The 14,515-nt window shown below is 33.1% G+C and overlaps 2 protein-coding genes and 1 long non-coding RNA gene across 6 annotated transcripts; all 3 read right to left on the reverse strand.

Moving 5' to 3' along the window:
• Positions 1 to 1,134: 1,134 nt before the first annotated feature.
• Positions 1,135 to 6,451, reverse strand: LOC114417878 (V-type proton ATPase catalytic subunit A). Its single transcript, XM_028382922.1, has 20 exons — positions 6,283 to 6,451; positions 5,949 to 6,075; positions 5,816 to 5,871; positions 5,679 to 5,735; positions 5,476 to 5,587; positions 5,333 to 5,370; positions 5,135 to 5,236; positions 4,815 to 4,871; positions 4,627 to 4,698; positions 4,444 to 4,545; positions 4,295 to 4,357; positions 4,080 to 4,212; positions 3,609 to 3,715; positions 3,240 to 3,434; positions 2,949 to 3,035; positions 2,718 to 2,822; positions 2,298 to 2,395; positions 2,132 to 2,210; positions 1,754 to 1,842; positions 1,135 to 1,672 (listed from the first exon to the last, which is right to left on the reverse strand). Exons 1-20 carry the CDS (start codon positions 6,358 to 6,360, stop codon positions 1,558 to 1,560), a joined length of 1,872 nt encoding a protein of 623 aa, XP_028238723.1. The 5' UTR covers positions 6,361 to 6,451; the 3' UTR covers positions 1,135 to 1,557.
• A 1,402-nt stretch (positions 6,452 to 7,853) lies between these two features.
• On the reverse strand, positions 7,854 to 9,722 carry LOC114417879 (protein FAM32A-like). 4 transcript variants are annotated; one of them, XM_028382924.1, is made up of 3 exons: positions 9,573 to 9,722; positions 9,077 to 9,396; positions 7,854 to 8,281 (listed from the first exon to the last, which is right to left on the reverse strand). In XM_028382924.1, exons 2-3 carry the CDS (start codon positions 9,222 to 9,224, stop codon positions 8,019 to 8,021), a joined length of 411 nt encoding a protein of 136 aa, XP_028238725.1. In that variant the 5' UTR covers positions 9,225 to 9,396; positions 9,573 to 9,722; the 3' UTR covers positions 7,854 to 8,018. The 4 variants fall into 4 exon arrangements, with proteins under 4 accessions (XP_028238725.1, XP_028238728.1, XP_028238727.1 ...); XM_028382927.1 differs by having other exon boundaries at positions 9,077 to 9,226; positions 9,560 to 9,721; XM_028382926.1 differs by having other exon boundaries at positions 9,077 to 9,260; positions 9,560 to 9,721.
• Positions 9,723 to 10,267: 545 nt separating this feature from the next.
• On the reverse strand, positions 10,268 to 13,444 carry LOC114417880. Its single transcript, XR_003667956.1, has 6 exons — positions 12,836 to 13,444; positions 12,634 to 12,698; positions 12,261 to 12,343; positions 12,104 to 12,186; positions 11,118 to 11,387; positions 10,268 to 11,035 (listed from the first exon to the last, which is right to left on the reverse strand). It is a non-coding gene; the product is annotated as an uncharacterized LOC114417880 (long non-coding RNA).
• Between the last annotated feature and the right edge of the window lie 1,071 nt (positions 13,445 to 14,515).

The following is a 14,515-nucleotide window of genomic DNA, read 5'->3' on the forward strand; positions in this document are numbered from 1 at the left end:
TCACTCTTTTGTTTACTACCATTTCTTATGACATTTAATATTTAATATTTTTCCATATTTATCTTTCTAACTTTTTTTTATCACGTATCTTTCCAATTAAATAAGAGGAAACACCTCTTCAAAAAACGTAGAGAAAAGACAGTTATTATTTTCTTTTTCTTCATTGAAATAACAGTGAAGATTTTATTTTCATTTTTTCTCACTTGGTTGAGTTTAATATATTAGTTTTAGAATTATACTTAATTTTTATTAAAATCTTTGTTCTTGCCTTGGCTCTCCTTTTTGTCTGAAATCAATAACTTTCTTGTGTTACTTTTATATTCTTAGGCATTCTAATTTACAAAGCAAACTTTTGTTGGTCATTTTAATTTATTCATGTCATCATTTTTTTTTTCTTTTGATAGTCAGGAGGAGCGAAAGCCCCCAACTCAAAAAGCTCTATAAAACGTTACACCTGAGTTGTCAGCCAATAACAACAAAATTATAAAATCTGGCAGAAAATTAAAGACGTGATTAACTACACTACTTGATAAACCATATTAAAATGGTAAGTGTGAGAAAAAATAACCCAATCTCACGCAGTAAAAAACTCGTTAATCTATTGAATTCATATTAGTAAATTAAACTATTTGCATTCAAAAATGGTCATTTATTCAATCAATAGCATGGTAAAAAAGTCCTTCAGCAATCTAAAATGTCACTGCACATTCTTCCAAAAACTTCATTATATTTATTGGATTAATTCGATGATAAAATATTTGAAAAATATACACTAAAGTTTAACTATTTTGAGGGCTTAATTCAACGATCAACTTTATGAAAGATTAGTGTCAAGTGTCAACTTAACAATTAGTCTAATTTACATTTTAGGATTCATTATAATGCCATTGTTTTCAGTGATTACTCTATAGTTATGTCAGGTAAATGAGAGGAAGGAAAGGGAGCGGGAGTAAAGAAAAGACGCTTGTTTAGGCTATGTTTGTTTCAGGGGAGGGGAAGAGAAATAATATTGATTTTAAATACATCTCATATCTTTTATACTCTATTTTAATTTAAATATGTATCTTCTATTTCTATGCTCTCTGTTTTGATCTTCTAAACCAAACACAACATTAAATTTGATAAAACTTAACATGTATAACATATTTTGAATAAATAATTAAATACTCTTTGCTACAAGAAGTCCATCTATGAAATACAGGATTCAAGATAATCCACTTCCACCAAAAATTCCACCTATATGAATCCGGAATCCGATTGCCGCAGGCACTTCATGTTCTAAAATAACTTTATTCTCCTAAATACATATTGAAAGAGCAAGTTTCGTTTCTTATTTTCAATAAACAAACTGAGGATGACTGAAACACATGATTATAGCTACACATGAGACTAGATCAAAAGCCAAACCAGCACCAAGAAAGGAAATAAATGTGATATGAATGAATCAAACAGTCAAATATAAGAACACTCGGGACGGTGTAACCCTGCGATGCTAGACTGCCTCTTACAATTGGAAATAGCACATTATTTGAGCAAACTACCATACCAAATCTTCAATCATCGGGTTTCGTCCTCAAGGTTGCGGAAACCATTAGTCAGGTCCTCGTGTAACTTCTGAAATTTAGCAACCAAAGCAGCTTCCCCTTCTGCTGGATCCTCAAATTTCTGAGACCTGCAATGACAACAGATCAACAGAATAAGACCCACTTTACATGTCAAAATAAGTTTCTAGTGTAGCACTACAACTACTCACACTAATCGGTAGAACAGATCTCCCATACGATGCTTGATAAGGGTGTAAGATATCTTCTGACCATCTGAACCAGCTCCCCTCTCTACTGCCTGCACATGTATCCAACCCCACATTAAAGTTCTACACTTTGAATACAATTTAGCCATCTTAACTAAAATTTCTTTTCAGGCCAAAGTAATAACACTTTGGCTAAGCCATGATCAAGAATGCACAACACAAAGAAAGAAACAATGTCTGGTCTCAGAATGTGAGGGATAGCAGAAGCAACGAAATGAACTAGTAACTTGAACCTAGATGCCAATGATTACATGGACTTTTCTTCTTTTTTCTAGTATAAATAAAACACCAAAAACTGCCTGATTCCTTACACTACCATACCTGATTTGCCAAATTGTAGAAATGGATAATGTTGCGCATCATCCAAACAGACTTGTAGAAGGGGCAAAATTTATCATATCTATCACAGCCACACAGAAGGTACCAACATAAGAACACAATAATATAATAAATGTTAAAGAAGTTAACCAATTACAAGGGCCCTTACGGTGTAAAGGCATTTTGAGCAAGATAATCCTCTCTCAAAAGCTTTGCAGTTTCTAAGGTGATCTTATCTCCTTCAGCTAAAGCATCCTTGCCCACAAGCTGGATTAAACAAGGTCAATAAATGATCCAGTTAAGTTTACTAGTAATAGAACAAATGCACATACATCCTGACAAATTTTTTCCAAACTACAAAACAACACCATAATTTAGTAGCATTTAGAGCTCCACTTATCATATTATTATCAATCACATTGATTATATGTTGATACCCAGGTTTAGACTACATAACAGTCTGTCCACAGGTTATTTATGATACCACCTCTATTTGCAGAAGAAGCTGAACAATTCTTAATCCCGTACTAGGAGAAAGCATGGGGGCATTTCATTAGCAAACAATCATTACCAATAAAAGAACACACACCTGGACAATTTCATTCAGGTCATCTTCTCTTTGCAGAACTTCACGAGCCTTTGTCCTAATGTTTATAAAATCTGGATCAAATTGCTCATAAAAGGTTTCAAGTGCCTAAAGATACCAAAAAGAAAATATTAAAAAAATCAGGAAAGTCATGGAACCAAAACACTAACTATATGCATACAAATGTAGAAAGCTGGAGAATGGGGTTACAAAGTAACCAACTTGAGGACATACCGTTGAGTATTTTGAATAAGAAATAAGCCAGTTTACAGAAGGAAAGTGCTTCCTCTGGGCAAGCTTTTTGTCCAACCCCCAGAAAACCTGCCAATTAAGCAAAAATCAACTTACACAATGAATTGAAAGTTATAGAAGGATAGATAAAAGAAGAAATAACCAGAGGGGCATTTCATAGTGATAATCTAAACAGGGTTTTAACAATTTGCGGGAATTAGTCAAGACAACCTTAGGCTGACTTACTTTGCAGGCAGTTACCCATTTTAACCATATTTGAAAGAATAGTTTTACCTGAACTATGCTGAGGGTTGCAGATGTCACAGGGTCTGAGAAATCTCCTCCAGGTGGCGAAACAGCACCAACAATTGTTACACTACCTGTACGTTCAGGGCCTCCTAGACATTTTACCTTCCCAGCACGTTCATAGAAAGAGGCTAAACGTGCAGCAAGGTATGCAGGATATCCACTATCTGCAGGCATTTCTGCCTGTGGAAGACAACAATATCATCAAAATACATTGATCAATGTCCATTCCCATGTGTCTCATGCCTAATGGTATATAAATTGTCTAGTTAAACTAGTCAAGAAAGAAAGTTCAATATCATAAAGTAAGGCTACAAAATATATGTATTTTAAGCACAAAAAATAAATCTTTCTCACCAGCCGTCCAGAGATTTCACGCAATGCTTCTGCCCATCTAGATGTAGAATCTGCCATCATACTGACATTATAACCCATATCTCTAAAATACTCAGCTAATGTGATTCCTGCAATTCAAAAAAGAATTACATTATCAAAATCAGTGTTAAAACTCTCATGCAGCACAGGCCAAACAAATTTATTAATCATTATAAGGGAAAATATGATAAAAATTCAGCTCAAGAGAAAAATATAGGAATAAAAAGTAGGACATAAATATGCAGAATATGGGTCGTCTTCCCTACTTTTGACACTAAACTCAGATCAACAACAAAGTTTACTGCACAGCAATGGCAGGTGCCGAGTAATACTACTGATTGAAATCCCACAAGACTTTCACAAGCCAAATAAATTACAGTTGACAATACGAAAGAATTAGTAAATATTAATTCTTAACAATAAATAAATAGAATTCAAGAGCTACAAAGTCACCTGTATAAATTGAAGCTTCACGAGCAGCCACTGGCATGTTTGAAGTGTTAGCCACTAGTGTTGTGCGCTTCATGACAGATTCTTCACGACCATCAGGTAATGTCATTGTAAGTTGGGGAAAGTCCATTAGAACCTGAACAATCATTGAATTAGTTTGACCAACTGTAAACTAAGAAACACAATATTTGATAGAAGTAACTGAAAATAAAACATGCCTCTGCCATTTCGTTTCCACGTTCCCCACAGCCAACATATACAACAGCATCAGAATTGGAATACTGCAAGTGGTTGGGGGAAAAAGATGAATTAAGGAGAATATCTACAATTAAAAAATCATTGTCTTAATAGGGTGTTTTAAGTTCACCTTAGAAAGAGCCTGACTAATGACTGTTTTACCACAACCAAAAGCACCAGGAATGGCACAAGTCCCGCCAAGAACTGAGGGGAAAAGGGCATCAAGAACACGCTGTAAAAAACAGAAGTCATTAAGCATGAAGGCTATCACAATTAGATCATGGAGGAGACACTTGGTAACAACTGAGTTTACCTGACCAGTAAGAAGAGGAGTATCAGCTGCAAGTTTTGATGCAACAGGCCTGGGTGTACGTACAGGCCAAGTCTGAAAATGGGTAAAGTACACGCAAGGAAGTTGTAATGTAGGATAATCATAAGGAATACCAATACTTCAATGAAGCAACTACAGTGAAATGATGAACAAAATAAATGGCTAGAAACCTGAAGCATAGTGAATTTCTTTTTGACACCTTGAAACTCAAGTTCCAATACAGTATCCTGAAAATTATAGAAAGATTAAAATCATAAATTGCAGAAAATATAGAGAAGCTACTGAATGTGAGAATAGAAGATGTTGAACACATATGTAAGCTTGGCAATCCTGCCATCATCACAAAAATATGAACAAAAGGGAAAGAGAAGCGACAAATATCATTCTAAAAAGAAAATTGAAATAATAAAAGAAATAATGGACTAAAAAATTATCTTCTAACAGAAATAGAACTGGATATACAATAGCAAAGAAGTTCATGAATACAAACCTGTAAGGAATATTGGCCAGGTGGTGCAATGTAGGTAATCTTTCCCATGTTATCAGGAGGAAGTGCAATATGGTGTTGCATTAGACTGTTCTCAAAAACAGTCTGCAATAGTAAATAATTCACACAAAAGATTTAGAAAAAAACCAATAAACAAAAAAGGAACAGCTTACACGATAACTGAAAGGCTACATAACATACAGCATATAAATCTCCACCAGTTAAAAGGTCACCTTCACCTGTCACCAATGAATATCATAGAATATCAGAAAAAAATGGTCCACGTAATACTAATTTTCTATATAGAACTTTAACAGTAAAAAGAAAAATAATTTGTCTGGTACCAATTTTCTTAGGCTGAAATTCCCAAAGTGTATCTTTGTCGAGTGCTGGAACAGAGACACCACGAGGAATATAGACATCACCAGATCTTTTAGCAATAGTTTTCAAAGGCCTCTGTCAGGATAAAGAAATATTTAAGTTAGAAGGAAGAGGCGAAGAAAGGAAAAGAATTGAAGTGAATGTTCTGATTAGGGAAAAGGCACACCTGAATTCCATCAAAAATATTCCCCAATATTCCAGGACCCAACTCCACGGACAAAGGCTATTAAAAAAACATACTGCTTATCAGCTTAAGCACGCAAAAAAGAATTGAAAGACAGAGAAAAGTATATAGAATGTAACCTTGTGCGTCCGTAAGACCGGATCATTAACCATCAAACCAGCAGTTTCCTCATAAACTAAAATTGCAGAGAACGAATGAGTTTCGCAGAAGGATGCAGTTTGCAGAAACATTAGAGAAGGTATGGAAATGCACCTTGGATGGTAGCAGAATCCCCTTCGAGACGAATAATTTCACCAATGAGATTATCATGACCAACACGCACGAGTTCATACATAGCAGCACCAGCCATGCCATCCGCAACGACGACGGGTCCTGAAACCTGTTTTAATTGGGAAAACATAATTTAGCATACATGAAAGTAAATGGTATTAATTAAGTGGATCGCATCCTCAACATAGAAAAAAGTAAATAAAATGTTAGATCGGGTAGTAATTTAAGAGATAGGATGGTGGGAAGTAAAAGAGTAATAGAGCGATTGGATTTGGATGAAGAAAAGAGGGAAATGGAGAGGAGAAGAAACAGAAACCTTGCGAACGTAACCGTATTCACTCTCCTTCTCGGAGTCTTCGAAGGTGGTCAAGCGAGCTCCATAAACGGCGGGCATTTTGAGATCGGAGATGAGATTGAAGATCCGAAGCGATGAAAGAAGTGGATCACACACTATTCTCCTCACTGCCCATTTTCGCGCATTAAATAATCACCTTCACAGATTGGACTTCTTTGTCCCTCTCTAACTCGCATAATTTTATTATTTTCACTTTTACTATTATTTATTCATTTTCAAAATTTTTATTTTTATTTCCTAAAAAAACTCAAAAATGCATTCCAAATCAGTTACAAAGATTGAATGCAACTGTTTTTTTTTTATCAAGAGAGATACAGGTAACACGCTATTAAACTCACTCATTTAAACACACTATTAGTGTCAATTTACTGAATTTTACAAAATGTTATGCGTCATACTTTTTATTCAATCAGTGTTACTTGTTATTTTTGTAATTACTTATAAACTTTAACTAACAGTAGAAATATATTGCTTTTTTTTTCACTGCAGGGAATATATTGCTAGTATTTCTCTCTTTCTATCAAATGTTAAGTTATTTCCCTAGGTAATATTTAAGTTGAGACTTTATTCACCTCCCAACCAACCAACCGAACTTTGAATTAGTTGAAGAAATCATTTTAATGATTTTGTTATGCTTTTCTCAACCTTAAATTATTTCGCCACTCTTCTTTGATCCGTCTTAGGGCCGAGTTGGAATTGCATTTTTAGGGGGCAGAAGTTTTTGCATTTACATGAGTAAGCTGGAGAGCCTACCACACCGGAGTGGAAAGAGTTTTTAGAAAGAGTCCTGCATGCATGAAAAGTGGACAAGGAATGAATGCCAGTTGGCCTGAATCACGAGTCTTATTTACTGTGTTACGATCACCTCATATTGATAAAAAGTCCAGAGAACAATTTGAAATGGAAATAAAGAAAAAATTTCTGATCATAAAAACACAAAAGCATGAATTGCGCAAGAAGAATAAAACCTCATATAGTAAAGAAGTAAGGCACTGGAGCACATTATGATTTTTCTGTAGTTCAAGGGCACTCTTCCTAATGCTGCAATCAGGCTTGGCACCTTCCCTTATTCTCTCCTTCTTTTTGGTAGTGCTAAGTAATCGAAAATCTCCTATGGCTATTAAGGGTCTGCTACCGAAAGAGAGAATCGGTCTAAGTGCGGGGATCCAAATCCTACTTGCTGAAACTGTACTTGTAGGATTGCATTTTCAAAATTTGGTTTTCTCACTTGCTCAAACCATCTTAAGGCATAATTTGACCATCTTTTTGTTCAATAGGTGAGACTCTTAATTCTGTTTTTAATACATTTGTTCGTGGTTTTATACTTTCTTGGATGATTATACATACTAATTTAAAGTCTAATGGCTTTAGAAATACTTTGAAGGATTTGTATATCATTCCATTTCAATTCAAATATGTTCAAGGTTAAACAAGTAATCGATTATCAAGTTAAAAGTCCTTGTAACCTGATCAGCTTCTGTAGCACTTGGATTTTTCCTTTCTTGCACAATTAATTAAAAAAAATGACAAAATTTCGTTGAAGGCATACTTCTCCATCCACAGGGAGAGAAACCAAATATATCTATCATATGAATCCAAAACAAAGTATCAATATGCAGTGACAATAACCATTGTGCGGGCACACGGCATTAATATTAACGAACAAATACAAATGATAAGGATTGGCCTTCATTGAATCATCCAGGACCAACTTTAGGAATATCATAATGCTCGCTCATGTTTGCAAGATATTGGTTGAAATCCTGAATTCTGTCACGGTGAGATTTATTAGATATCTTAGCCAATCTGTGAACATCAAGTTGCTCCCTCTGCTCTATGTAACGCCTCTCCACCGGTGTAAGATGATCATCATAATGAGCTGTCTTCCCTTCCCCGCTTAATTCACTCACATCATTTATATCTTCATCATTTGAATCTTTGGCTTGTTCTTTACTTCCACCTACATCAAATAGCATTATATATATTGCAAAATTTATGGTGAATTAAAACTAAAGATTAAGGAAAATGAACAAAAACAGAACTGTAACTCTGAGCAGTCCAGCAATCATCAGATTTCACAACAGTTAACTAGTGAAACTCAAGAAAAAGCTATGATAAGTAAGTTCTATTTTTCATATTCGAAGTTTGCCATAAACCTTTGCCCCTTATCATTTTTGACAACAAAAAATCTCTCTTCTTGTCAGTGGGAAAGTGAACTAGGTGTGTTTGGAGGTGTTGAAACTTATCAGGGTCAGGTATCCAATGGCCAGTGAGAGCTTCCATACTAGAAAGTTCACATAAATTGCTGGGGTTACCACGATTAAGATTACTGCTGTTATTGCCCACCTTGACCACAGTGGTATTCTTCCAAAATTCATACGTTTTTTCGTGATTTCTCTCGACCACAGGAAAACCATCTCACAGATCAAATAATTAGAGTAGCAGATTCATTAAAGTTCATGTCCTCATGTCTATTCCATGAACCGTTATTTACTACAATATATGCAGCAGAACTACGTTTGACATAAAATAGAACCATTTACCATTTTACAGGATGATTGGAACATACATCAAGAGTCAAGGCAAAGGTTTTAATTAACATTGATGAAATATTCAGAACCGTGAGAAGTTTAATTAGGTTGAGTTACGACCAGGAACACATTGTAATTTAACAACAGATCTCAGTTAAATGAAAAGAACAATAGAACATGCATACAAGATAATCTGTTGCTCTCAAACAAATATACCAACCAACCTGCTGAAACTTCATCTTCGGCGACTTGCAAAAGTTGTTCCTGATTTCTCTTGTTCTTCTTTTTCTTCTTCTTCACTCCACCAGCCACATCCAGTGCTTTTCCCTTCAACTTCAATTTCCCACCAACAACATTGTCATACGCTGACATCTCTGTCAACAATTTTTTTTTTTTATATTCTTAATCCTAGAATGGCATAGCAGATATTCCCAGATAAGATAACTGGTAAAGCACGAAATGACTGGTGGGGCAGATGGTACTAACAAAAACCCTAACTTGTGAATGTGCGTCAAAAGGACTAAAACAGTTTATGAACGTCGATCTGAGTGAAGTATTAGAAAAACAAATATCAAATTAAAAAGATCGTTCCAGCAAACTATCCAACATTGAAAAAGAAATCCTAAAAAAACAGAGTGAATAGCGATACACGCATTCAAATTATTGAATCAGAAAGCATGAGAAGATGATGGGAGTCAGAAAAGCACCGAGCACCAAAACCTTCAATCAAAGGGTGAAACTCAAACTCTCCGCGTCGTACCAGTGATTTTTAGGGCTCAATTCGATTTCATTCATCTTATACCTTTTTTCCAAAAACAAAATGTTTTTTTCTATACGACACGCCTTTTTGCAGAGAAGAGAAACAATTTATCTTATCGTGTTATTATTGAATGGATGCATATCTCGGGCATATATTAGAGTTACACACCTTGTCCAAAATCAATATTATATCAAATTTATTTATTAGATAAATTAAATTTCAAAATCTAAAAAATCTATTTTTTGGATCACCATAACATTGATATAAAACATTTATTAAATTTACTAACGATTAATTTCCAAAAAAAAACTATTTAGTTAAAGAAAATTATATTTATCTATCGTTTCAATAGTAGAAATTCTTTTTTGTTGGAAGAATTATGTGTGCAAAAATAGGTGAGCATCAATGCTTTTATACCTCTGACCATGATCCACTATATTTTTTCCCAGTTTAGGTTAAATTATGTTTTCCCCTTAAAATGTTATAATTTCTTTTACTCTTCCATTTTTTCATGTACTCCTTCTATTAGTCTTTAATTTATTTTATAAATAAATAATGTATTAATAACATAATCTTTTATATTGTCTTCTAATCATAAGTTTATTGACTTTTATAATTATTATCTCAAAAGTTATATTAATGATAATTTCTGATGAGTTGACTTTTATCAAGTTATTTATTTTATTTTTCTAAATATCATAATTTTTTTTATTCCGTAGATAGTTTATGAACATAGCAAATAAAAAAAATTCTAAAAATTTTGGCAGCCAAACCACCTGAGAATGAATGGTTTTTAAGAGTAACCAAAACAATGAAAGATGAAATAAAATAAATTATGACACTTACTAACATGAACAACCGTTAGTCACATCATCAACCGTTAATAATTTTTAGCGGTATGTACTAATGGCAAAAAAAAAAAAAAATCTAGGAACAAGGGAAACAAATTTAAGAGATGTGTCAAAAGTGATTTCTATTTTGTTTAATAACATAAGGAAAGTGGGAAACAAATATTCTGAAATTTATACGTTTTTTTGTTTATAAAAATTCATTTTCATTTTGTGATGTTGAACACCTACCTTGGTTTTCAGTTATTGATGGAAGATTTCTCTGAAATTTTAACCAAGAATAAAAAATAAGAAGTAAATATTGAGATGAATTTTTTCATAAATTATAAGAAGTTCTCTATTAATAAATTTGTAAAAATTCTCTCATATATCTCTTTAAAAATAAGAAGATATCTACAAATTTATTAATGATTAGTTAATGAAGAGATATGTTACTTATAAAAAACCTTATTTAATTTGTTCTTCTTATTTTATCTATAGAGAAATTTATCGAAAAAGATCCCAGCCTGGAGATTGCTTGACCAATGTTGTAGTTTACTTTATAGCTTGTAGAGTCTTCTGGGAGAGTTGTTCTGCTGGAGTGTTAAGACGTTTAAGTTTCCATTAGCAAGCATTGTGTCTGCCTAGATGGGATAATTTTAGATTATAGACCTTTACCTTGATATGTGAGAATAAAACTCCAAATCGTACCACCATCCCGTAAACCATGCACTTTTCTCACAAGTCTCGACATTGGCTTAAAAAATATGGTTCCATAATTACTTAATGAGCTCTATCACGCATCTTAAGGTGGCACCAAGCAAACAAAGTTCACTTTTCAGTTGGGGGACTCCAGACAAGCCCTTGTCAATAATCATTCTTCAGTATATTCCTGGAATGATTCTGTAAGCTACCTTGTCACAATATAGTTTCCAGTACTTGCCATGCCTGCATGCAATGAAAATTTTCAACTTCCATCCATGTTGCAATGGTGCTGACCCAGAAACAGAATATTCCAATTCCCAAACCTTCTGTAATGAAAAGTTCACTCGATTCCATGAATCATGATAAATAAAAAGAGCCATTCTTTTAATTTCTTTATGATTGCGGCAATATCCTTTTTTGTAAATTTCTGCTTCTTTTAACAGCACTACCACTTGAAGTTGAGACGTGTTCAAAATTCTATTGTTTTATACTGTGATTTGCATACTTCAGAAACAGTTTAATTCTACTGGGCTACCGGTATGTTGTTGATTTAATAATCTATGAGTATACTAATAATAAAGGAAAAATCCCTCATTTCGTGTCCACATTTCATTGGAAAGTTTTATCCTTAAACTACTTCTTAAACTTTCAAATTTTTCTTCTAACCTATAGTAACTTCCCTCTCCTTCTATATCATTAGTTTTTTTTGTCACTTTTTTTATTAACTGTATTTAACTTCTGTTTTTTGTTTTTTCATCTATTATTTAAAAAATTTAGAGAGGCACCAAGTGTCTCTCTTCTCCTAGTGTTAATAAAAATGATGCCTATGTATCCAACCAAAAAGTTATAAGTCAAAACAAACCTTTTGTAAACATAGACGAGGCTTAAGAGGGCATGCGGAAAAGAAAAATGCACAAGAGGTAACATCAACAGATAGAATCATGGAACTGAATGCTTACTTGGATCTGCATCGATCATCATCTCGTTTTGCTCGATCAAAGAGAAGGATGGTAAGAAATATCACGTAGAAGTAAGGCAAAAACTGCAAGTGAAAAAAAATGGAGCTTAACATTCTTCTCCAAACTTCAACTTGTACAAAGAGAAAGGGACCCTTACATGATTGAAGAGAGCTGGGACTGTCCAGAAGAAAGCTGCCAGTATTTCAGGGACATAATGAAAGTGACGAGATAGTCCCCCACCTGCAAGCACCACAGTAAAAGTGAAATGATTATTTTATAATGCAGAAGTGTATTCTAAGCAAACAACATTACGTCAGATATAAAAAAGCCAAGAGTTACAGAAATTAAAAGCCCCCTATGGTTGACAAATAACTATCAATATCAACTTTTTATAGAATTATGATCTATTTTAAATCAAATGTCCAGAATCAGGCCCAACAAGTGGTGAGTTAAACTCCTTAATCGGGGAGAGGAGGTAGGTATGGTCTCAACTTTTCAGTAATCATACAGAAATTTAAGTGAAAACTTACCATCCAGAGGTTAAAAGAAGGCTTCTTTTAGTTTCCCCAGAAGTAGTAGTATATGTGGCCTCTATCTGCAACAGTATTTTCAGTATGCCTAGCTAATGTAAGTCTACTGCCAAATATTTGTGTAAGCATTCGAATCTGACACACATTCAACAGAAAATACGGTCCAAATGAAATATACACAGCAAATACTGGGTATTTACACCTTTGATGGAGCTTTTCCCCAGACTGTGCCTTTTCCATTTGTCCTACGAAATTCTTGCCTTTGCCTGTCACAATCATAGTTGATGTATATGCAAAGAATGCCAGCTACTAAAATTGAGATAGAGCGCTAGCTGGAAGACAAGAATGGAAATTTTCAGAAAAAATAGAACATGATAAAGAATATAAATAAGAAAAACTCTGCTGGTAACTCCACTAGCTAACTCAGCCCTAACTTCACTTCTCCTTCCCTCGGCAATACAAACAAGATGGGGATGGTACAAGTCTGATTCAGCATCATCTTCAATGCTATCAAATGAGTCTTCAATTCTTTTTTCTTGTAAGTTGTCAAATGAATCTTCAACTCTCTACTTCCATCCTTTCAAAGGAGTCTTCAACTCTTTCTTTCAAGCAAATATCACCAGGAGTTTCTTCCATGATTTTGTCATCTTGCAAGCCTGATTCAGCATCATCGTCAATGCTATCAAAGGAATCTTCAATTCTTTTTTCTTCTATGCTGTCAAATGAATCCTCAACTCTCTCTACTTCCATGCTTTCAAAGGAGCCTTCAACTCCTTCTTCCAAGCAAATATAACTAGGAGTATCTTTTTCTATTCTTATGTTATCTGTAGTTCAATTTCACGTGAAACTTTTCCTTTTAAATAAAGATTGAGATTCATAAAAAAAAAAAAAAAAAACACTTGAATTTTCTATTATTGGAATTAAGTTTTTTGTATTGAGAGTAGATACAAAGTGCTATTTAATAAAAATAGTCTAAATCTCAACGGGCTATTTTAGGAGTATTTAAACGTAACAATTCTCAACTTAACAAAATAGTCTAAATCTTAACACTTGTAATCTATAAAGAAAAGATAAAATATATTTTTGTCTTTTATATTTTAATTTCTTATCATTTAATAATTTAATTTAATTCTTTATATTTTAAAGTGAATTAAAATTCTCATTCTAAAATAAAGATTGTAATTATTTTAGATTTTGAAACTCAATTTTAAATTGTTTTTATTTGAGACATGACACTTAGTTTTATTAAATTCTCGTACATATAAATTATATAACTTAATAACTTAATTGATGTTTCGAATCAAATAGAAATCATGAGTATAGTAAAAGTTATGTGAAAAATAAATTTAACATGTAATCAAAAAATTGAAAAATTTATTATTAGATTATTTCTCGGTTATTTATTAGACTTTTTTCACGCAATTTTATTATGTTGTTGTAAATTTATATGATTACCAAGGATGAACAGACTGCATGAGTTCCAGTAAATTTCCTAGAACTCGTCTTTTATTCTTACATACAGAAAAATATGATTAAAAAATGAATGACTGATATTTTAATAATTTAAATAATATAAATTATGTAAAACAGTCAAATATAAATTATTTTATGTAATAAATAAATGAAATGAATATCAAAATTAAATACTAGTTTTTTAAAATATGAAAGACCAAATATATAATGAAAATTATCAATACCGTGCGGTTGTGAGAAAGATATAAACAATAAGTACAATATATATTCTTAAATAATTTTTCCTGATAAATTCATTTGAAAGAAACGATAAAATTGAGAGATAAGAAACCATGCACCCCATAGAACTCCTTTAGTTTTAGTATTCACTTTTGAATAGATGATAATGAAAGAAAAATGTCATATAGAA

The sequence above is a fragment of the Glycine soja genome, chromosome 7 (assembly GCF_004193775.1).
Source record: "Glycine soja cultivar W05 chromosome 7, ASM419377v2, whole genome shotgun sequence".
Taxonomy (NCBI): domain Eukaryota; kingdom Viridiplantae; phylum Streptophyta; class Magnoliopsida; order Fabales; family Fabaceae; genus Glycine; species Glycine soja.